Source organism: Spea bombifrons, chromosome 7, assembly GCF_027358695.1.
Source record: "Spea bombifrons isolate aSpeBom1 chromosome 7, aSpeBom1.2.pri, whole genome shotgun sequence".
Classification (NCBI taxonomy): domain Eukaryota; kingdom Metazoa; phylum Chordata; class Amphibia; order Anura; family Pelobatidae; genus Spea; species Spea bombifrons.
Window position 1 is genome coordinate 10428227 of NC_071093.1, and position 25376 is coordinate 10453602.

Here is a 25376-nt window from a genome sequence, read left to right on the forward strand (position 1 = left end):
AGATGTTACCACAGTAAGGCAGTTAAAATATGCATGTGAAAGGTATATGGTTATCCTGAATTTAAGATGAGGCCAAGGACTAATTATGTTTTAGGTCTTTAAAGCAGGAAAACCTGGGCAGATTAAATGGTCGGAATGGTTCTGCCATCAAATTCTATGTTTCTGCTACTCACTGGAGCACTGGAGTATAAGCACAGAGAAGATCAGGACAATCATAAAATCTAACGCTATTCCAAATATAGTTAAGACTGTAAATAATTACGAATAAAATGTGCGTGGTGTTGGAAGCCTGAATTGCAAAGCCGAGGGCCAATGTGTAAGATCAAGAGACACACTTAACAGACCAGAACAATTCTTTTGTTTCCTACATATATGGTAAAACCAAGCAACGTTATACTAATGTGTGATATAATTATATTTTATATTCCTTTCTGCCAATCATGGAATCTATGCACACAGAAAAAAGCACAAGGGGGGCAAACAGGGGGGCAAACAGGTTTCACTAACAATGATTACACAGATATATCGGCCATTCTATGTGTATGGTCATTAAAATTAGCTTTTTGCCCTACGAAATAATATTACTTCTCATTAGCTCTAAATCGCTGGGTTGGCTATCTGGTGAAGTGTCACAATATCTTTAAAAGCCCATCGTGCTTTATTAGTAGAATAACTAAAGCAACATGGAGCTCCGTTACAGAAATATATTGGGGACTGGGGTTTATGGGAAGGGGCCTTCGTGAAACAACAGATACTAAACAATGCTACACATATTCATATATGGTAATGCAATAACATGATTATTAATATAAGACACACTTTAGCCGGGGTCTCTCCCTCTACTGTCCTATGGGGCCACTATTTGTAAATGTGTCAAACACATTGTTTATTTACTCGGGGCAGCCTGCCTCTCAATGCCCCAGGACCCCAGTGATTTGCCCAACATACTGTAATGGTTTTTAAGTTTTTGCTGCGTGTTGTATAAATAGGATAATTCCAGGAATATGAGAGACACTTTACTGAACGCAGGACCAGCACTTGAAGGCCGACAGCAGCTTAATGACGTAAGTGTGGCAGATGGCTAGATATGACAGGCAACATGTTACGGTTTTATTATCCCGTACAGAATGGCCAGGCATATCCAGCCAGTGGCACAGCAGATAAGGTTCTTACAGAGCGGTGTCACGCAGTGGCCCACTGGGCATTTGTCAATTATGCCAGATTGCCAGTCCGAGCTTACCTGCAAGTACTGCATAGGTCACAAATACTGCACCAGTGGCATATTCATTTTAAATTGTTTGTGTTCTAAGGTTTTGTACCAGAAGAAAAACCACATATTACATAGAGGCAGAAGCGGCCCTTAGATGGGTCCCAGTGAGTCCATGAGACCCAGGCGGCACCTTGACAGGGGAGGCGGGGGGCTACCCAGAAGCTCTGCCCTTTTGCGAAAGTGCACCAGGAGGCTAAGTTCACGGAGAAGTGGATGGAATCAGAAGACAGAAAATAGAAGAGAGAAGGCAGAAGACCAAGAACAGGCAAGAGAAGAAGCATAGCTGTGGGAAAGGAGACAGGGGCACAGAAGCAGTTGGCGGAAGAGGTAAAAAGTTATTGAGAGAGTGTGAATGAGAGTTGGAGAGTGCGTGAATGAGAGTGAGAGAGCGCATGAGAAAGAGTGTGAGAGAGCATGAGTGGGAGTGTAAGAGAGCTTGAGAGAGTGAATTTATTAATCATGATATAACATAATGGATATGGGAATGATTTTGGTGAGCATGATTTTGGTGGAGGGGGTCGGTTGGGCAGGGCAGCATTTCAAGGATGCATTTCAAGCCCTGCAAGGATTCAATATGTTCTGTATGTCAAAAATGTCACATAACATATTTTCAAGCGTCAATCCTGAGTTTTGTTGTTTTCATATTTTGTTTTTTCATGATAAAAGATGAGGTTTTTTTTCAGAGCAGCTGGAACAACTCATTGCAAAGCATACTGCATGGGCACCAAGGGACAGTAGTGAGCGAGCAAAGGACACTGCAGTATCTGCCAAAGAGCCCAATGCGTAACAAGAGATGCAGAAGCCACATTGCATGCAGATGTAGGCAGTTTGTATGATGTACAATGTTGCTGTCTCAGCAATACTTATGTATTCTACAGAAGCCATGATATTGTGAACTATATTTGGATATGTTAAGATGGGTATTAAAGTAAGCTTTTTCAATATAAGCAGATGGGGCCAGTGCAATTAAGAAAGAACCTGACATTTTTAAAACAAAATACATCCATCATCAAGTCAATAAGGTTATATTCGACTAGAGCCCACAACAGAAACAGTCTTGTCAAAGAAGATTTCATATTAACATAAAAAGCACTGGGAGACTCGGCAGATCTCTGCTCAGTAACATATCTCATTATTGCTTAATCTGTTTGCACCCACGCTTTGCAAAGCCATGTGGAGCATGCATTCCAAGCAAATTATTGGTTATAAAAAAAAGGAAAGGAAAGAGAAAAAAAAGATGTACAGAAAATGTATGGATAAATATCGGATGCAATTACATCTCAATGACAAAGAATAACCATTTGTAATTTTTAAGACCCGACAGAGCAGTTTTGTTACCAACACATCATTTTATTTCTCCTGCAACAGCACACAGCAGTAGAATGTAAACTTGCTTCTAGTTAATTAAATGTTCTATTAAAATACAGTACGCACTGCAAAGCACAAAGAGATACAACACATCCTTTATTCTCGGTAACTAGAAAGGGTAAGTCCTAGATCAGTAGTTCCCTGCCAAATGTAGGATATCTAACCCAAGGGTACACTGCTTGATCTTAAATGAGATTGCTTTTAAAACCTGCAGACCACGGCTTGGAGGCACATTTTTTACATTAAAAGTAGAAATTAATGGGCATTTAAAAACTGGGCTGCATTGGCCTCATGCAACTTGAATTGTTAGTATTCATCAACAAAATATTTCAGTGTTCCTGGCTTTGGAAATTATTTACTAACAAGGCAATTGGCAAGACATACATTGGCGATTTTGAAGTTTGGATTTGCTTTGCCACACAGCAGCAAAAAAACAAAAGTAAATTAAAAAATTTAAATAGTTCCCAATTCTACATATGAATATGACATGTGTTATGTATAACACCACTAAACAATGGTCTTCCATAGGGTAGATAGAAGAATCTTGCCTTTTCTGGCACATATGTCAGAAATTTCTACCCTCTAATGGCCATACAATACGGACTGCTAGGATATGGCATAATTATCATGGCTCCTTGCTCAGCGTAGTGTCACGTTGGAGCATGTACCAGAAGGGATACCGCTCGGCGGCACTTGTCTTGCAGCCAATCTTAGAGTTCTGCCTAGTTGGCCTATGACTTGCTACACCTCTGCCAATCGCATGTACCAATCATGATAGTAAATAAATGTTTTTGTTTAAAGATGAAAGGCCACCTACCTCACCAAAACACCAACCCTTTGGGGCCCAGGACCACTGCTGTATTTTCAGTGCACACTAAAAAAGCACATTTGGCTTCAAGATACCCCTGAGGCTAAATGATCAAGTTTTTTACCCTCTCAATGTGTTATCTGTCATAGTCATTTTCTGTGTTCAAAAATCTGTGGTTTTTAATAAAAATACTTGTCATGTGCATTGTGCGGAAAACTAGAGCAAAATATCAAAAATATCACAGTTACACTTACGGTTTAAAAACATGGACCTTGTCTGGGGCTCTTTAACAACCTTGTGGCTTTAGCAATCCCAGCCTTAAGGACCAAGCTTTCTCTCCCTCACAGGTACTCGCTTGACATTAGCAAAAAGTGGTATTTCTTTCCATATTAAAACATCAAGGAGTAGAGCCATTTTTATGAAGAGGTGAAGCCGGGGATGTAGCAAGGCAGCAAATGCCAACTAATGAGGGAAGCGTCATTCCCCCAGCACAGAGAACAAAAGACACATGGCTGGTTGCCACAAATATTAAAAATGTCATTCCTTAGTAACGCAAAGACTCCTACTTAGATTATTTCAATTTGCATTGCTGTAGTTAATGGGAAGAACAGTATGGATCTTCACAGTAACCAAATATTAACAATTTCACATTTACTGATGGCAATGATTTAATGAATCATTTTCCAATAAACCATTGGTTTAGATGAAGCAAACAAGCAACTCAGAGGAAGGGAAGTGAGAACTCAATTACAAGTAAAATAAAAAAAATAAAAAACAGATAAAAAATATAAAAAGCAAAAAAAAATATTTTTTTCACATATCAGAGCTCAAGCACTACTGCACACATTTTTTTTCTCACTACAAACAACCAATTACATAACTGCTGTCTGGTATATTGTGACAAATATCCGACTGTAGTGTTTGTGACAATGTGCAGACACCATGTCATTCTGAGTCTTGCATCCGTGAAAAATGTTTTTTGCTCATTCTGATTTATTATCGTTATTGAATGTTTCCAAAAAAGTTCCCAGGGAATAAGTCATTTACATATGGCACCACAGAATGCTTGTATATAACGGTGGAACCAACTTTTTAAACCTAATTTAATTTTCACTTTGTTTTTTGTACATTCTCCTCTTATAAACACTCTTCACGTGTACAAGTTATAGAGAAAAACGTTAAAGATAGGTAGGTATCGAACCATTGCCATAGAACGACAAGGGCGAAAAATTTAAATTGATTGCAGGTCGGATCAATTGCACGTTAGCGGAGATGGAAAAGACCCAGCAGATAACCAGTGGTGCATTTCCAAAGGTGTATTGTTCGTATGTTAGTCTTCACTTTCTGGCAATAAGATAAAATTTAATGCCCAAGAAGAAAGGTACATTATAAATACCCACAACAAAGCTTGACTTGTTTAAACACTGAGAGACGTATGTAGTTTTAAGTGACCTTAATGTAAACTCCTGGATTTGTGTTCGTTTTAAATAACAGTTTAACTCTCTTATATTGAATTGTATCTACATTTGGCCACTACAAGCTGTCATGAGCGTACAGAATATAATTAAGCTTTGGAAATGCAATTTGTTATCTACAAACCCTGAAATTGGACTATTAGGACAGACAAAATTGGGTAGATCCATCTTATCTGCAGAGAGTGAGCTTAGCCAGCATATAATACTATCCATAACTCATTTCCAGCATGCTCTTAGTACAAAGCCAAAATAATTAGCAACTTACCATTTAGCAACTATCTAGTAATGTACATAATTCTATCCAAGAAAATTAGTTTGTTTAAAGATTACTAGTGATAAAAATTTGCTTTCATATTGAAATAGCCTCACTTTTTTGTGGTCTACCTTATATAAAATTGCCCTCGTTGTATTGTTAGACCACACGCAGATCTCCTGTATTGGCAACCAAAACCTATACGATCCCGTTAACAATCCCAATAACAACTGGGCATCAGAGAGAGTGTCCCTAGCCACCGGCACCACTTTCTACAGCTGCGAAGTAACCCTTGTTTGTATTTTTATAAAGATATTGCTGTACGGTTTCTACTGTATTTGGTTCAAGTTACAAATCAATTGAACTTTCCTCTTTTTGGAGTTGGGATGCTTAAGTCTGTTGAAAAACTTCAATAGATGCTGTTCTATGAATGCAATCGTACTATTCCAGCCTTAAGTCCTTTGGGGGAGGGGGGGTTATTTGTATCTTTGGTTATCCCATCCATGAGATGAATTAGGGCAGTTGTCCTGGTAACAACGCCTAGGAGAGCCCCACATGGGGCTCCAAGGAAAGTGGTGAAATGCTAAAGTCTCAGCTCTTTGCTCAAGAAGTATAGGAATAACCTGTGTTGGCGGCTGAAGAGTATCTCAGCAGTCTACATCAACTTTAGTCAGCTAATTCAGGGTTTCAACACGTTCCTCATGTTGGTAAGGAAATTCTTTATTCGCCTTGGACCCGTTACATAAGACAGAGGCGCCACTGATCATGGAAACGTAAGACACAAGCTCTTTTTTTGTTGCTATGGCAACAAAACCTTTCAACCTATCGATGCTTTATGTCACATGACTTCAAGCTACTAAGTAATATGGACAGTACGTGGTGTGACAAAGTTTAAATATGTCGAAAATACTGGGTAAATAAAAGCAGATAATTTTACTATAATAGGTGGGTCAAAACCTAGGATATCAATTCACACGAATGCAATTGATTTAAATGAATTTGACTCTTGCCTGTTTGCAGCCCTTGAAGCCTAGAGTTCAACATCACTATTCTAGAAAAATCCCTTCATTTCCAGAGGGAGACCAAGGGATCTCCTGATTCTCACATGACCACACTTATAACATGCATTATCGTCCAATATTAACGTAAGCCAGGGCTTAACCCGGAGGAGCCAGGGACATATGGCTCATAAAAATGTTACAGCTGGTGCTTATTTATTTATTCTGATCATTTTATAAGGCGGTCTATAAATGTTCCCCTTTTCTGGTCCCAAAGAAAATCACATTGCGTTCTAAATGTGCCCGCGCGACTCCTGAATTCTACGCAAGTGTGTCAACCCCTGACAAATGGTGATCGATCTTTATGTATAACTACATAGAAATTCATAGAAAAGGAAACTTTACAAGATTGAAACATCAGGAGGCCAACATATTTTTTAGAGATGGCTGTGATGAATTCATACAAAATATTCAAATGTGAATGGGTCATTTCCAGTTACCACAGGTATAACAAGCATTGTAATAATTGAAACACATACGGAATTGTAGGGATTGTCACATCATTCATACAAAAAGACAATCACAGAATAACTTGTGGCTTTGTGAATCAAATAGTAATAGCACTTCATATTTGCACATATAGTACTTCAGACGGATAGACAATTTTGCATGGAGAATAAAGACAGGCTCAAGAACATAAATAATCAGGTAATAATAATAATCATCCCAATAAATTATTATTTTTTTTACTAAATAAATCTCAGCATGGAAACCTGGCGTTCCTAGTATGGATCCATAACGTGTTACAGAATGCACGGCCAGCAACGAGCTTCCCACTGAGGTTCTAACAGCTGTCAGCGAGTAGGTTTCCTGGCCATGTGCTTCTATACTCTTGGCTTGGCTATAAAAGTTGTTTTATGCAGCAGACATAAGCCTGAGGGGATCCAAGTCAGTAAATAAAGTTAGGAGGGGCACACAATGTGCGTTCATTCGCATGTCGTTACTCCGTAATACTGGTAGAAATGCAAATGACTCTAGGCAGTAGAGTTATGCAGCTTCATGATGTGTTCAGCGCATGTGAGTATCTTTTCCGCTATAAAAGACTATCTATAATGCTCCCTCGTACACCCTTGTTTACACGCCACAGTAAAACTTGCAGAACATCTGTCATCAATAACAATTTCTAATAAAGGCATCTAATTCCTGATCCACCTGGACATTTATACCAGAATTAACATATCTGCAGGTAATTTCCCACTGCTAAACACCTCTCTGTTCTTGAAAACCTTTTAAAATCCCCCAGTTGAATTATTCATATGATGGATGAATGCTTAATATAATACTATTTTATCATTATATGCAAATAAAGCAATGGGAAGCTGTCACACGGAATAAGGCAAGTTCCATCGACATCATAAAAACATTCGTATCAGGACTAGAATACTCATTTAGAAACATGGATCATCAACTACAATATTACCCAACGCAACAACCAAGTCGATTCTTCTTTGATATAATGTCTCTTTTATGCGTCATCTACCAACCTGTAGCCCTGCCTCTCCATGTTCTGTAGCTTGTTTCTAGGGACTTCTAAGACTCTGCAGAACCACTTGGCTCTGTTTGGCCCGATAGCCTGTCCATCTATTCAGCAAGCTAGCAGACGGGAAAGGCTGGCATCCTTTGATCCTTTGAGATCATCATTTGAGATTTGATCATCATTTGATCATTTCAGCCCATTAATACAGCAGATCAGATCATATTTCACCAAAATGGCCCAATAATAGGAGCACAGAAAAGATATTGTGGGAATGCTACATAAAATATTGATTATTAGAAGCAATACGCACATAAAAGGCTTCTAGTAGAATGTTAAAATTAAAGTAATCTGGGGGTCATTGTCCTTCTGCCCCCTTGCCGGCCCTTTCCTATGCTAGCATGACACCGTACTGGACGGATGCCATAAGGTTCGACACCGGAGCTTTGCATTGGTAGGTATGAATATATGTAAAATATGTATTAGCCTCATGCATCATTTGACAAGTTCTGTTTAACAATCCCTTAAATATATGGATAGTAAAATACATTTTACCCAAAACTATTTTGAAACGTGCATTTCAAATCCTTATAGAAGTAATAGGTTAATACTTAAAGGAAGGGTGCTTCAAGAATCTACATCAAAACGCTTGCGGAAATACTTTCTTGAATGGTACTATTATTAATAATGCAATAAAGTCCAAGTCAGCTTTGTTTTGGTCATAATATAGATATTAAAGCCAAGCTGCCAAAACAATTAACTCAATGGCTCCATTATTACAGGTGAGATGCAGATCTACTGGATACAAGCCAATTTTCTGAGCTCAATTTAAATATGAGGTTAAGATTCGTCGATGTCGGTAAATCCCAAATGCATAATCTTACTCAAAGAGAAAAAATAATAAAATGTTAAGAGTAATTAACCTATTGAGTGATTATAGGCCCTCTGAGCACTGCTAGTGTTTAAAATATTCATGCGTTCAAGAAGGAGGAAGACAATTATGCAAAGTGCAAAAAGAAAAAATAATTTTAGTCCCATAATCCATAGTATCAGGAAAGAGTTTCTGTTTTGTGTCTTAAAACATTTTCATTGTGCCGCTACATTGGCGGCGACACCATTCCTTTGAGAAAATGAGGTTAAATGTAATTATTTTCATGAAATGCTAAAGCAGTCGTGTAACAGATCCAAGTAAGAAATGTCATTTACCTATAACTACATCATGACCGTCCACAAGGCCTGCTGAGAAGAGCTCCTGAGAAACACCATCTGCTGTATCTGTGGAAATAAAAAAAATGGCTCATATAAACAGTACCTTCAGGACAGAGGATGATAACCCAATGATCCAGCGTAGAATGTCTCCGTGCATTTGTCAAACCATAAAACAATATATGGGGAAACCGTAGATTCTGCTTCGAGCTGTAAACTGTTCAGCAATAAATCTACCTGCATTGTACAGTGAAGACAATGAAATTGGTAACAGTACAGGGATTCTATATGATATTTTTCATTTATTGTTACGGTTGTGTGTATAGACCATGGATTCTTCTGACCTCTTGATTATAAGCCATATAATAATATGGTCGGTTCTGACCAACCAGAGTTATTGCATCTGGTGTTCTGAAGGAACTGACAAATATTTTTAATAATATAATAAGGGGTCGATGACACAATCAAAACAAGTCCACATTGTATGATGTGTGATCCAAGAAGGTGGCCATTGGGTATGGAAAGAATTGCAAATGAGGGAACGAGAAGGTTCCCCCAGCAATGTCCATAAAGTGATGATTCTGCTGTACAACAATATTAAGACGCTGCTTCCTAAAACAGTGGGCCCGGCCTATACTGTTATTTTGTAGAATCCTTAAGAAGTCAATCTTTCAGACAGTAACTAGATCTTCTAAAGTGTGAAAGTCATAGGTGATACACTGCATTCAAGTTCAGTGTACAATGAATTAGACATGATGTTTTTGGTGCTTGGAAGGTAAGCAAAACATTACTCAGGCATAAGATTTCTTAAATGATTATGTTATATGCTTATGGGGTTAATAGGGAATCACCTGTTATTAAATTGTTGATCTCCTCGATCATACTTGTTGTGTAACTTTGAGGAGCAAACTGAAAAGTCTTAGGCTCCACAGACCTCGGCTTGAGAAGCCCCGCTATACACTGACCTCGAGTAATGGAACTGTATTCCTGTGTGACCTAAGAGAGCTACATATCATACCTTATACATCCAGCTCTGAAACTGGTAAAAGGTGAGGACTTCAGAAACATGCTACACATTATTGTATGTCAAGATAAAAACATATGTTTCTGAAATAGGTATTATTAATTTGACGCACAAGTCCCTGGAGAATGTTTTACACAGGCGCATCTTCAGAAAACATTTACAGTTTGTGTGACAGCTGTTTAAATTCCCCACCACTATAGCCGTTTTCTAGTGGGTAATATTATTTATCTTAAGGATGCAAGGTAGGAGATCTGTTTTATATAACGCACTCGATATTTTCCAATTTGCACTTCATAACGATAACCAACCAAAGTGTGATTGCCATGTACGTTAAAATATAACTGTAGGGGTTCTATCATAACATCCCCTCCATTCATGAAGTTTAATTATACGTATTGGTATACTTTATTCTCCAGTTTTAAGTATTTGTTAGTTTATTGTAGATGGTTGTATTTGGTCAACAATATGTCTATTTAAAAGATCACACATTGCACTGCCCTGCCATCCAGACTGCCGCCTGTAAAGCAGGAGGTGATCCATGTTTATGGTCATTTGAGTTTTTGGGCCTGAATGAGATCATTTCTCATTTAACAAAATGCACAGTCGAGTATATATTTTACCATTAGAGGTGGGTGAGCTATCTTAAGAGCAGAACAAGCAGTCCTGGCTCGGACTTACTGTTCCCATGTGTGGCTCCCAACAGAACCAGCCTCAGGTTCTGGCTTAGCTTAAGCTTGGGCTTGGGCTTCTCCACCAACTGCCAGATCCACTCACAGCCAACGCTATTAAATAATTCAACTCACAAATGTGATTTTAAAATGTTTTGAACACTAATGATCCTCTATCCATACAAACGGAACAGTACACGGAATGGGCTAACGTTGGTGACGCTACCCAATTATATGTTGTTCTTCAGGAGCAGTCTAGAATTATTTATGTGAAATGTAACATCTAAAAGGAAAGTCACCTATTGATACAAAGTAAGCCCCTTCAGGGAAAACAAAATCCTTATTATAAACACTCAGATTATTGTGTTGAAAGGCAAGGAGCAGAAATGGCTGGGCTAACCATGATGACTGCTTTAATTGTTCCTGAAATCTTCTGACAGGAGACTTCATTCCAGCTAGAGCTCTGTGCCAAATCTATTAACTTTTTAAAAATAAAATCTAGGAATTGAAGGACAAGCTCGTGATTAATAGGTGTAAGTGATGTTTCATTTTGGCTGTTAAACTCCAAGTCCAATCAGTGTACAATGAGGATGAAGTATCATAATTTACAGGAAGGTAAAAATGGCTCATGTCAAAACAAGTCTAAAAAATGCTCATTGGGCTTAAACAACCTTGAAGGGAAAAGTGCAGTTCTGTATTTCTTACAACCATTTATGATTATATATATATATTTTGTAGATACATTAGCAATCACAAAAGACACCAAGTTCCACAGGTGATTACATTCTGTTTTCTTTTCATTCATGATTCATTCTCACTTTCATTCACACTTGAAGAAAACATGCCTAACAGAATGTAATCACCTATGGAATGTGGTGTTTTTTTGTGATTGCCAATGTATCTACAAATATATATATATATATATATATATATATATATATATATATATAGATATATATAGATATATATATACTTGTAGATACATTGGCAATCACAAAAGACACCAAATCACACTTGACCTGACAAAAAGCATTTATCGATGTCGATTTGTAATAAGTGGCAACAGAACATCAAATGTATTTTAAGTCGTAAATGTAACAGAAGCAATATTTTTAGCCCATTTTAGGGTCAGTTTCTGTTTGAGACAGAAATGCCAGCTCAGCCTTTTTTAAGCCATGTTTATGGATTTTGTTGGCGACGGGAGGAGAACCGACCTCTGACATTTATAAGAAGGCCATTATTTTTGTATGACACATTTTAGAAATTGGTAACCCAACTTTTTAAATTAAAACTATTGTTTCACTTCTCTATGGTGGTGAGGTAGCAAGCTCATTATGCTTTGTTCCATGGGCTTCTTGAGCTATAACTCCAATATTTTCTTGAATGCTGCTGGACTTTTCTCCCTTAATAGCGAATTGAATGGAAAATGAGGTGTCATGAAATGCATAGATTAAATGCTTCTCACTGGAAAACAAACTTGCTTGCCTTCATATTTCATAATACATAGACTTTTTCATCTTGCCTAACTCACCTACCATCCATAGACTCGTGATTAAACATCATATACGCTTAATATGACCTTCTCTAGAGGGGGATAGGAAGGGGCTCAACCATCTTTGACTTCACGTGCGTCTCCATCAATGGCAATTCATGCAAATTGCCCATTATTTCATCATTTCACATGAAATAGTGCACTAGAATAGCAGGGTGTGCATGAACCTAAAGTTTTTTTAGGTTTTTGTTTCTTCTACAGCAAATAAGGAAATTAAAATATGATGTGAAACCAAGATGACTGCTCACATGCACAATGAAATATACCAAACATTGCTAAAATGCTTTCACAATACAATTTAGTAGCTCTGTTTAAAACTTACCCCTGCCTGGAGTAAACTCAAATCGTATATCATTGAGCTCCTTTCTTGAGTTCCTACAAAACAGTACAGAGAAACATTTAGGTCTAATGAGACCAAGTTTATTAAAATCCAGTACAGTTAGCATTTTGGAGTATTTACCATTGGACGTGTAAGCAGTTTCTTCCTTTATGACATGCCTTTTTTTTTTCCACCTTTAATTTGTTCGAAAGGATATAAACTACGAGAAGGTTCAAGGATATTAACAACCAAAGGTTTATGAAACAAGCAAAAAAAAAAAGAAACTCATTTTACCAGCGGCAGCGTTATTATCTTCTTAATTAACAAAAGCCAAAAGACTGCTTGCAAGTAACAGTTTTATTTCACCGTGAAAAAAAACACACACACCGAGGACTAGCCGGTTTAACGGCTTCTCTTGCGAACTACCGATGTATTCAATTCTAATTAAGAAATTTTTACTGCCCAGAAATGCCTGAGATCCAGAAATTTTGTATACAGTGTTATAAAAGATTGCTCTCAGAGCAGTATTTACTGCGCACAGAGCAGAGTCGACAAAAGCCACTAACTGCTTTTACAGTGAAATTAGCCATAAGTATTAGGTTTAAAGCAGCGGGGCAAATTAGATATTTTGTAATCCAGATGGCGGGGCTTTTAGCATCATTTGCTTAATCGGAAGAATTAAATTTGATTTTTTTTTAATAAATGTAATCATTTTCAGATGAGCAAAACTTGCAGGATAAAATAGTCCTTTGTATACCACCGAATACACTAATATTAGGTCTCCAATGAGTGCCAAGGTGGGTTATTTCTGGGTGGTGTGAAAATGTGTTGCTCTGGGCATCTACATGGTGTATGTGTGGCTACCAGCCATCTTTTTCAGTTAATTCGTTATGTGTTCTATGCAACAGAATATAAGTTGAAGTTGCCATCTTTAATGGTCATTAGCCTAAATATCGGCCCTTTATTTTTGTGTTGACTTCTTGTAGAAAGACCCAGATCACTTTGAAGTTGAAGGACCTCCTGTCAGAATTCCTTGGGAACTAAAGCTCTCGATCTCGATTTAAATATGTATAGAGGGTATTATACAGAAGACTATATACATGTACTTAGATAAATACACAAAACACATGGATCTACCCAATACTTTAATGATGAACAAGCCAGAGACAAGTTATTCTTGGTGTGAACAGATTAATGAAGTAATGATTACAGGGTTCATGCAGAACACTTGTAATCAACTTGCACAGAGAATAAATACCCGTGTTAATTTACTGCACCAGATAATTTGCATTAATAAATCTGCCTAAGCAACGTCTTGCCACATTTTGCGTTTGACTTAATTGCCAACGCGTCCTTAGATTTGTTTCTAAGCAACTGAGAAAAAATAACTCCTGTCTTGTAATTTATCTTATGCATTGTTCAGAAGATGAGTGTCTCATTTATCTAACAGGTTTTGAACACCTGCATGTGTTTGTCGTGGAGAATATAATTCCCAACGAGCTGCGCACTCTCCAAAAGGAAGCATTTATGTTTCGCTAAAAAGTTAAACATTAATCCGTCTCGTACGCATTCTTCCCTGTAGTCAATTTGCCACCTTCAGGAAGGCGACAAAGTACAGAAAGGGCATTCTCCATCCTCAGGAGAATAAGGGGGATCCAATGGAATTAGAAAATATCGCAAAACAAACAAATAGTATTGCACGTGGCAAGTATTGTATAATAGTATAATATAAATATTGTAATTGGGAGAACCTTTAAGAGTCTTCAAAAATGTAATTTTAGAGGTCAGTTTGACCAAAAACAGACAAACCTTAATTAATACTTAAGGACAATCCAAAGCCACTAAGTGAGACAACGATTCAACAATTTGAGATCCATGGTGGCTTCTTCAGGTTTTCATCAGTAAGGAGTTGTTGGATTAAATATTATTCTGTTGACTATAGGTAATGTATCTGTTGACTATTCTTATACGATCCCCCAGAAGTATTCAGATGATCTCAACGCATAAAAGTTCTAGCAAGTGGATGTAAAGTGTAAAATCTGTTTATGTACCCACTCTGTAGCATGATAATGTTTTTGTTTTTATGCATACAGAGTGATTCTACCTACAAGGGTGGATCAGGCCTGATATTTGAGGCAGATTTCTGTGTAAAAGGGATGCCAACAATCCTCAACCTTCATGGCCCTCTTGCTTACTATACCTAAAAGCATACTATCCGCCCCCACTAACAAAGCCCATGAAGCCATAAAGTACATCGAGGGTTGGTGTTTTTCTGCATTAGAAATGGACTCCTGTTATAGTCTGGCATGGCTCAGCGAGAAAATAGTTGAGGAGCTTCTGAATAAGGAGTTACCTTAGGGAATGGTATTAAAGTTTTCCCATTCTCAGCTAGTTTCAGAAACATTTGCCTTTTTTATATTTATAAATATTATATACATTTGTCCATTTCAAAACCCAGTATCTCATTTTAGAGCGTTCTCTAGGGTGGCATATTTTGCAGAAGCCATTTAAAGATTAATGGACTACGCAAGGCTTTATTGCTGCTAACTTGTCAATTTATGACGTTCCTGGAAGGTTTTAGGTAGTATGTTTTTGTGATAGTGACCATTTGGCCGCACAGCACAGTCCTCCATCTGTTCTGCAAGGTTTTCCTTTGACTTCATGTTAAATGACATCTAGTAACACATTGCATTGAGACTAGCTGGTGCCAAACTGTTTCTGGCATTTTATATAATGTTACTACAGCAAGTCACCTGGTTTCCCCAAATTAGGAGCCACAGGGGAGTATTTATTAAAGGAAATCTACCACCGAAAGAAGATTTAGAGCTTGTAATGTGAAAATACCCAGAAACGTTCTATAAAAATCTGATCCTGGACTAAAAATCTTAACACTAATTTATCGTAATATAAAACCATTAAGGTGAGACTTTCTCATCTATCAACAGAGTGATGCTATCATCAACACAATGCAGGATATTGAGGAATCAGTTTCAGACTATGAAGATCTGCCAACAATCCAATTTTCCTACTATAGTCTACTACATGTTTATATCCTGGCTGTTGACTGTCCTGGCCAGCGCCTAAGGGCTATGACATCATGTACCCTTGAAGTATCACGTTTTATGGATCAAGGGCGCAGCTAAGTTTGGACCATATAATTTCCTAATTAAACCTAAATGCATGATTTAAATTAAAAACCATAAGAAAGCCATGAAAAGTGTAATCATAAATTAGTATTAGAGGAAAATGCAGGGACACTAGGTCAATTACTCATCAATATATGAGGATGGAGTTTAAAAACACTTTCCTTACCTCTGATTAAATGTGTGATAGTTAAAATGGTCACAATGTTAGACATTTTAAGTGGATTTTGACCTTACAGAAGATTCTTCCGTATTTAATGTAAATACAATCTTCACAAGATCTAAGTTTATTCTAAGTCACTGGTCACCAACTTTCACTGAATTACATCTATTCACAATGAATAGAATTAAGAGCTACTATTGTATTGAAAAGAGTGATATTTCAGGGACTATGAATAAATTAAATATTGTATTAGTTTGTGTTCTTATTTGGTGAGCTTATTTTTAATAGATTTGCCAGCTACTCGGGACAGCTACCTTTTAGTATACTGTAGTGTCTGTAGCACACCGGCAATACAATTGTGGCTTGGCAATATGTATACATAAGAGACGTAGAGGTGGAAATTGGACTAAAGGTAGTTAAAAATAGTCACATGACCCATTGGACTGGATTCAGTACCAGATATATACCTATAAGAAGAAACTGATTAGCTATCACTAAATAGATTGCAATACAAAAGGTACATTTTCTCCACTTTATATTTTTGTTTTCCCTTTGGAATTAAAGCCAGCTTGTTGTATTTGCAAAACCAGGTGGATCAGGGAAACCCTCTTATTTTGTGCGTTAAGCTACAATTAGCTGAAAAATGATTTCTCTTTCATTGATTTTATTTGACATCTCCAAACCATACATTTGGAATACAGGCATATTTAATTACTGGTTTTATTGAAATGCAATGAAATGTTCCTAAGTAATTAAGCAATCCAATATAACCTTTACTAGTCATCAATTCAAACAATATTTAAGGGGTTAATTTGTAATGTTTGATAAATAAGGTCATTTTTAGCTTTCTTTAGCGACGGTCTATTTATATATCCACTTATTGGGGTATGTACAAGTACTAACGTTACTGTTTTCTTATTAAATACACAAACATATGGTCTATTCTACTCTTTTTAATAATTATTCCCTGCCTACAGAAGTTCAGAAAACTCCAGCGCAGATTTTTTTATCAACAAGTTATTATTTACTAATTTCCTTTGCTAATAAAACGTTATTTGTGGTTTTAAATACCATAATATTTTAGAGGCAGCAGTAACGATAAGCATGAATATGCAATTAATCGCAATGGCATTTTCTGTTTCCAGTAAATAGCTCAATCTAGTTGAAAACCAAATAATGGGAGGATTTTTGTAGCCCATTATTTTTCTGTGCCTCTGCAAAGATATGGAAACAGGCTCATATTGTAGGGCAATAAGGCATGACTTCTTGCTATGAAAAAAAACTAAATTCAACGACCAAGGGCACTTAGCCATTGCTCAAAACCATTATCACTCTGAACAAGAAGACAAATGAATCTGGCTGGAAAGCACAAACCCATTTTGTGGATAGAAACCAAGCCTTCGGAAACATTTTATAACACGCTTACAATACATTACCATTTAGATAATACATCTGATAAAAAAAGAAATAATGAAACATTAACTGAGTTTTTAGAAACCATTCCTGGCCTCTCGGAAAACTGATATGACAGATACGCAAAAATCAGCATTATTCATCTGAAATTAATCTGGTTTTATGCATTCTTAATTAGAACTATGTTAGGTTATCTATACCTATGAAACATATAGCACATGGCTTTTGGGTACCCTAAACTACTAGTTTGGTCTCCCCATTTATTATTCCCTACAGTAGCCCAGAAAAGACATAGATCTTCACAACTGTCCTGATGGACCACGGCTGAGGAGCGCCAACGGGGGGGAGGTGAGTAGAACATTTCAATCCACCGATTTCTTTATGCATTAAGAGTTAAGAAGGACCAACTTCTCCTGGAAGAATAGGCTGAGCTAGACATCTGCTATAACAGACCATATAACTGTAGTGTTTATTAGTGAAATAAAGGGTCCATGAAATGGAAAACTGGCTAATTTGGATTTGATGATGGCTTTTGGTAGCACCCATCTAGTAAATGCAAATGACTTGTCTTTTAAAAGGTACTTCTTAAGATACATGTTTAAGAGTTTGGGCCAAACATACATGGCAATAAGGGGTACCTGTAATTTGGATGTACTGAGCATTTAAGGCTTTTCAAAACTGGAAACTTAAACAAGAAATAAGGCTACGCTCTCAACCGAGGAATAGGAAGGCTATTGTGTCCAACCAATTATCTAATTATCTCCTGACACGGTGTTTCCGGAACTGAATACATTCAAACAAAAAATAAACCATGCATACTATGGCTTGTTTGCCCTTTTTATACATTGCCTGTAAAACGTATATTATTAGACTGGTGTTGAATCGTTAGTCACCGTGACATGACTTGTACTCCAATACCCATACATTAAAGTGAGGTGCATACATTTGTGCTGACCTTACTCATTATCACTTACAAACTGTGTCAGGTAAAGATTCCAGAAGACATTATTTAGAGTGCTCATCAAAAAAAGTAATGTATCTTCTTCCCAAATGTCACATGATTATGGAATACCGTAAAAGTACTTTATGGGCCATTATAGGTGTATACCAGTTTACCGGCCAATGAAATAAATACTAGCAAAGAATATTTTCCAGTGTTCTATCCCTTAGGATGTTAAAAACAAGAGAGAGATATTGATGCCATCTGAAAGTTAATCTCCTGATATTATTTATAATTTACAACCCTCATCTTAACTTTTCTAAACTCGTAGAAAGGCAGCCCATTTGAAGTTTTCTCTCTGGAGAGGTTACTGTTTGACTTCTGCTGGCTAAGGCAGAGAATATTAAATTACATCTTACTGAGAGGTATTGATGGAGATTTCATCACCTTTTATCACGTTTTGGGTATTCTTATTCATTGGTTAGCTTCATGTTAAACTAATACAAAAACAGAGCAATTATTCTGTTGATGGATTTGGCGGCATGAAGGGAATGATCTTTCGATATTTAGGACAAAGAAGTGGGGTAAATTAACTCCTTTGGTGACTAACGGGTCATTCTATGTATTGACATTGAATTTATTTCTGATCCCTCTGCAGCTAAGGTCCTAACACTTACGTTTGGCAATGCAGCAGAAAATGAACAAGTTACAATGTCAAGCGATGCTCAGAATATTTATACAACCCAACTACCTTCTGTTTAGAGGACAGATCCAAAACACATTTTTGGCTCGTCATATTCGCTACGGCTGCTCACCAACCTTAAAGATCAGCAAAGCAATACTGTACAGAAAATACAAATACAAGTCAAGTATTTTAAAGAGCAACAGTTTATAATTAGCTGTGACAAGTATATATAATTTCGGACAGGATCTGATGTTGTACCCCCACCCAGGCCATTAAATGTGGAGTGGGAGAGTGGGATCAGTCCCTCTATTGACACAGATCTCTCTATACTTGCTCCCTAGCATGTGTGTACTACCTTGACGAGTCGGGAACCAAGTTATGACGTTATCACCTGACATCAAAGTCCTTAGAATCTCCCTTTGTGATAAGGAATATGGCATAGAAAGTCTGTGCTAATTCATAAACTCTGGAGACAGACAAAACTACTTATCCTGCTCCTCCAGCTCTTGGGTTTGGTCAAGTATATTACAGTGTTCACAGTGCTTATGAAGCACATGATGTGTGTCTGTATAAAGGTCTGCAACAAACTTTTTTTGCCTTGAATTGTATCCGAAATGTCTGTATACTTTTTGCCTCTGTAAAACCCAATTAAACACTGAATATACAAAAAAAGATATGGATATTGATGTATCAAGATGCAGACTCACACAAGCTTCAAGAGCACATGAGATCCCTTCTCCAGTTAAAGGGAACTTTGAGATCGTAATTTTAAAGAAACAGTAAATCGGCATGTCTATGAGGAATCTTATAGCACATTGCCATAACAGGGATCTTTACTCAGAGTCTCTGGATCTCGTTCTTCATTCCAGGGGCAAGAGAGTAGTGTTTGGCCATGTCCACCTTCCATCTATTTCACCCATACACTTCCCACTCCTCACCCATTAAACCCTGTCTGGGGCTAGCCCTGCCACTTATGAGGGAGAGATCTGCGTAGCCTTCGCTGGGATGTTCCCACCAGCACCTACTCCGGAGTGGGTGCCGACAGTAGCCGAGGTTGTCTGTGCTCATCCCGCAGCCGGTGGCGGAGGTCTACATTGCACAGACCTCCACTGGCTGCCCCACTAGACACCAGGGAGTCTGAAGCATGGGTCACAAGTAAAGGCATGCACTGGTAAGTCGGGGGGGGGTTGATAGTGGCATGGGGGGGTTAAGAGTGTCAAGTGGCATGGGGGGTCAATGGTTTTCTGGTATAAGGCATACTGGGGGGTGGCAAATAGAGGGTTAAAATGCATGTCAGGGAGGCAGAGTGGCATATATGGGTGTATAAGGCATATCTGGGAGACAGAGTGGCAAAAGGGGGTTAAAAGGCATATCTGGGGGCAGAGTGACATATAAGGCATTTATGGGGGGCAGATGTGCATAACTGGGGGCAAGTTGGCAAATAAAAGGAAATAAAAACAAAAAATCACTTTTTCATAGTTTTTGTTAAATATGAAAAAATAGTTTACATGTGAATTAATATTTACTAGTAAAACATTTTTTCCTATTGGGTAGTCTTTTTTTCCTAAATTAATATTCAAATTTTTGGGGGGTGATCTTACAACTGAGCAAATATTTTAGCGGTATTTTAATCTTAACTTTAAATTTTATGTATGGGAAAAATACCTTTATGACTGAAAAAGTGAAGGAGTTCTCAAATAACTCTAGTGTTTGGTAGCTTTATTATACGTTCTTTCTCTACAAGGCCGCTAAGATGAGCCTCCTGTCCCTACCAGTGGTGATTTAAAGTTTTATTTCATGATGTAGTGTCAGAAAGCCAATTTCGGAGTAAAACGTAAATGATCGAGACTCTCCTTAATTTTACCACTAACATGAAACCTTGATAAACATCAGCGTGGCCGGACAGCACAAATTATATATTAAGAAAGTGGAAGAACACAGACGCCAACCAAATGCATCTATCAACTGAACGACCTCTATGAGCTGCTTAATAAGCGCCGGTCATATTGTTCCTACCATGATCTCTCAAAGGCATGATGCAGTGACATAACTAGGTGTTCATGTAATATAAGCAATTACCTTGCCTCCGATATGTCTTAACGGCATTTTTCACAGGTGTTTTTACACAAAGCCTATATATATATATATATATATATATATATATATAGTATTATTATTCATTTTATTTATATATATATTTGTGTCGCATGGTATTTTGATTTAGGTTAGAATATTTTGGTTTTATAATATGTTAATTTTGACAATTTTGCACCTCGCTAGACACACAAAAGTTGCCTGGGGATGACATAGCACTTGAATTAGAACTAATCTCTTTTGTGTACTCACTGTCCTCTGCACACCAAAATGAAGCACGAGCAAGAAGATGATAATTCCTTTAAAAATGTACATAAAATATTTGTTTGGGATCATCAGGCGTACTTAAAGTCAGAAAAAAAGACTTTGCATAAAGAAAAATTATAGACAATTTGTTGGCTTCAGAAACAAAATATACAGAAATATTAACAACTTTTATGTTTCATATTTCAGAATGTAATTATATTTGCATACATGTCCTTTCCAGTGTCTCAATGGTCTATGCTGTCTCAAAATGTCTTGTTTTTTTACACATGATAAAGGTATTTTGTAGAATGATTACAGATTTTGTTGTTGGCTCCCTTTGTGCAGATGGAATTTGCCTCACATTTGGGTTCTGGACTGCCCTTTTGACAGAATCAGGCTGATTTGTTGATGGAGTTTTTTTCCTCTGTAATGGCACAAGAGAGCTAAACTGTGAGATGTTCCCAAGCGGGATGCACCGTAGGACAAGATATGAAGCAGCTGTCTGTTCTTGGTGATGTTTTGTATACCTTTTGTTGGACGTGATGTGGTGGTTCTCATTATTTTCAGACACTTTTTTTCTGTGTAGTGGGCGCTATTAGAAAGAAAAAGATTCAGAGGCCATTTCTCGCTTTGTGTCCTATGATGGTGGCCAACACTGGCAGTTTTCTGAAGCAAGAAGGGCTGAGTTGGCTGTATATAATGTATAATCTAATGGTTGAGGAGAGTTTGAAGAGATCTCATGGATTTAATGACCCATTCTATAGGGGCACTCAAGCTCTTCCTGCAGCAGAAGCTCTCTGGGGTTGGACCTTCATAATGTCTACTAAAGTGAAGAACCTCAAGCATAGTAAATAAATCCCAAAGGAGGAGACGTAACGTTAAAAGGAAGCATAAAAGTGCAAATTTTGCACTCGTCGAGAAGGTAGCTCTTTTTGTTTAACTAATTAAACAGCAGGTCTAATCCTGGCCATTGTACCCTACAGAGCACACAAGATCATAAAATTAATATGAGGTCATTGTGTAAAAGCTAGATTTTAAAACATAAAAGCTTTTTTTAATAGGTAGTTATTATTAAACAGGTTTACTGAAACACACAACAATAAGGATTTAATTACATTCAATTACAAACTGAAACAGTTAATTGGTTTGAAGGAAAATGCTCGCCCTCTGTTTACGAATGACTGACAAGCTGCATAATGCATACTATATTTCCAGGTTTGTTTGCAATTTACTTTTCAAAACAATACTTTCTTTGAAGCCTGTGCATAATTATTATTCTCAGCCGGATTCTCACTGTTTATGTATTATCTGAAGAAATAAAAGTAGCGTAGCAACGATTTAAACACTGGACTGACAATCTCTGTGAATTCACAATGTCATGTTAGGAAAGCAATGCGAAAAGAAATACTGGGTTTGCACTTAAAACCACAGGACAGCTAAGCGGCCCCTAGTGGTGTCCACCTTGCAAATGTCCATTTGCGCAGAAAGCACTTCTATTGATCTCGATGGGTTCTTTTACCTGCCACCGATTGGCTGTTTCAAGTAGCCAATCGGTGACGAGTAACGTCAGACCACAGAGGAGGAATTCCACTGCATTTCCACCGTTAGTGCTTCATAAAGGATAGTTATATAACATTTCTGAAGCTGCAACTTCTCCTGAAGGTAATGAGTTTACCTTCTTTAAAATGCATTCGTTGTTAATGAAGCAGCCTGGGACACTGGGGTGTTCCTTTTAAAATAAAATGCTGTTTATAAGAATCCCGCTTTTCAAACTTGCTATTTTCTGCATCTGCATGATGATTCTCTACCATTTACCTAGCCCTGCCCTGAAGTTAGATTGGGTAGGGTCTCAAAGCTAATTTTTTACTCAATATCTCAAAAATAATTATTCTCATTGACAAACAAACAGCATCAGCAATAAATTAATTTAGTTATGGTAAAAGTTATGGTGAAAGTTGTTACATCAGCAGTTCCCTTTTAAAGGGAAGTGTGGATTATATGAAAGAAGACAAAAAAGAAGTAATTGTTGTATTTTGTAATGTCTGCATATAGTTACCTGTTTTATTTAACCCCTTAATGACACAGCCCGTACATGTACGGGCTCAAAATGCATTGTTTTCAATGGGTTTAGGTACCGCCCATTGTCCTTAAGGGGTTAAAAGAAAAGAAAGCTTGTGGCAATAACAAACAGAAAATGCAATTATTAAGGCTAAGTACTTTGCCTGAAGTTTCCTTAATCTATCACTAATCATTGCCCCATTAATGGAAGATTATGTATTTTTCATTTATATACAAACAACATAAAAGCAGCTTTTTGAACAATATGGAATTATTATTATCATTTGGGAGGATAATACGGAAAGATTCACTGATATTACATTTTTTGTACTGTTTGCTGTAACTGTTTCCATCCATTTTTAATAGTCTCATTCAGTTTGGTCAATTGTTATGTTCTTACAGAGAAATTCATTTTAATTGCTTATACTAAAAACATAAGAACAAAACTCTCCGAGAGACAGAAAACATGACACCTAAGCCATGTATTTTTTCTGTAATCTATAAACAGATTTCTAACAATTATTTTTTTTCCCACTCAATTCAGGGTAGGCAGAAGAAATAACCATATGGATGTTGCAAATATTTTGAGGTCCCTGTGGTTGTCTGCTGGAGCCGGAAGGTTCTTGCCTCTCAATGAGCATTATAAGAAGAAAATATAACATAGAAAACAATTACTTTTACTGCTGAGTTTACACTTATTTATGTTCTTTCGGATAAAGTCCTAAATTGAATTTCTTGTTTATAGTTTAAAAGCAGAACATGAATCACCATATTCTAATATAAATTTACAACGACAGAAAAGATCCCAGAGTTCTGTCCCCCAAATGTCAGTGGTTTGTGCGTTTATTGCAGTAGGGTCCTAACTGCATTTTGACCCCCAACTGACCCATTTACATTATGGAGGACTGTGCCGAGCTCTGCCATATCCTAGCGTCAGTGGGCAGTCCTGGCTGCGTCCCACAAGGGTAGGCTCTGGGTAGCCCATGACTCCCCTCCGACACACAGGAAAATTAGAAACACGTGCAGAGCAGAATTCAGATGCAGCCATATTTAACGTCCTCTCAGAGCAGCGGCTTTTTGATGATGTCTCATCTGTCAATATTAAAGCTAAAAAGAAATTGATTCAAAAAGGGGACGTCGTTTTCATTTTGGAAACATTGCAGAATATTGTTTTAATGCAGCATACTGTTGAAAAGCTACCTTTGGTCGGCGAATCGCTTTATAATTAAATGAATGCATCTGCAAAGTGCCTCGCAGCTACACTCATTTGTTTATTTAATTTCTTAATCACCCGCCACTTCCTCAATTTATGTAATTCAACCATCTGCAATCTTCTCAAAGCGTTTTTTTTAAGAAGGAGCTGCACTGTTTTCTTTTCAAATAAACATCGCATTATCTAACTAATCATCAATATGACATATGCTACAAATTATTCATCAAAAAAAGCAACTTGCACTCCCATTTTATTCCAGGGTATACTTGATTTTGGTTTTTACTAAATATAACACTGCAAGGTCTCTATTCCATTCCTAAATGGTTAAATATGATTTCTCTTATACTTATGGTGACGATAAATTTGAAAAGAGGGGTGGGAGGTATACTATTCATGGTTCTTTCACTCCAGGTTTCATCATTAGGGAATTATGGGCAAAGACGGAGGACAGGTGCAGTAAAATAATATCTGTGACCGATAGGATATTTCAAGGAGATACGCAGCTGGAAGAATATATGAAACTTACAGGTCTCCAACTTATCAACTGTATTTAACGCTTTCTCGGACATTAATTTACAAAATTGCGTTAATACATATTGTAACCTGGGTGTGGAAGCTGATTATAAGTGAAAACATGTAATTAACGTGTTTATTATAACTAAATATATTTCATTGGATACATCACAAATGTACTAATTTAAAAAAAAAGATTTGTTTTCGCTAATTTTTCATCTTGGTTTTGCAGGTATGCGGAAGTAAGGGGTGGAAAATATATCTTGGAACATTATTTTGTATTCTTTACCATTATATCATGAAAACGCACCAAAAACTGGAACCCTGATGATTTAAATCGACAGGTTTTTGATTGAATACTGGAGATTGGCTCCTCAAATGGGTAATTTAAAAAAAAAAATGACAATAAGCTAACCACAGAACTACTTGGACC

At 37.2% G+C, this 25376-nt stretch overlaps 1 protein-coding gene across 2 annotated transcripts in view; it reads right to left on the minus strand.

Annotated features, from left to right (window-relative positions):
- The window catches only part of STK39 (serine/threonine kinase 39), a 95028-nt gene that overhangs the window by 18483 nt on the left and 51169 nt on the right, over window positions 1-25376 (minus strand). For both annotated transcript variants that reach the window (XM_053470844.1, XM_053470843.1), the window contains 2 exons: window positions 12479-12531; window positions 8913-8981 (listed from right to left, as the gene is read on the minus strand). In XM_053470844.1, the coding sequence (XP_053326819.1) occupies window positions 8913-8981; window positions 12479-12531 (122 nt within the window). The remainder of the gene's footprint in view (window positions 1-8912; window positions 8982-12478; window positions 12532-25376) is intronic.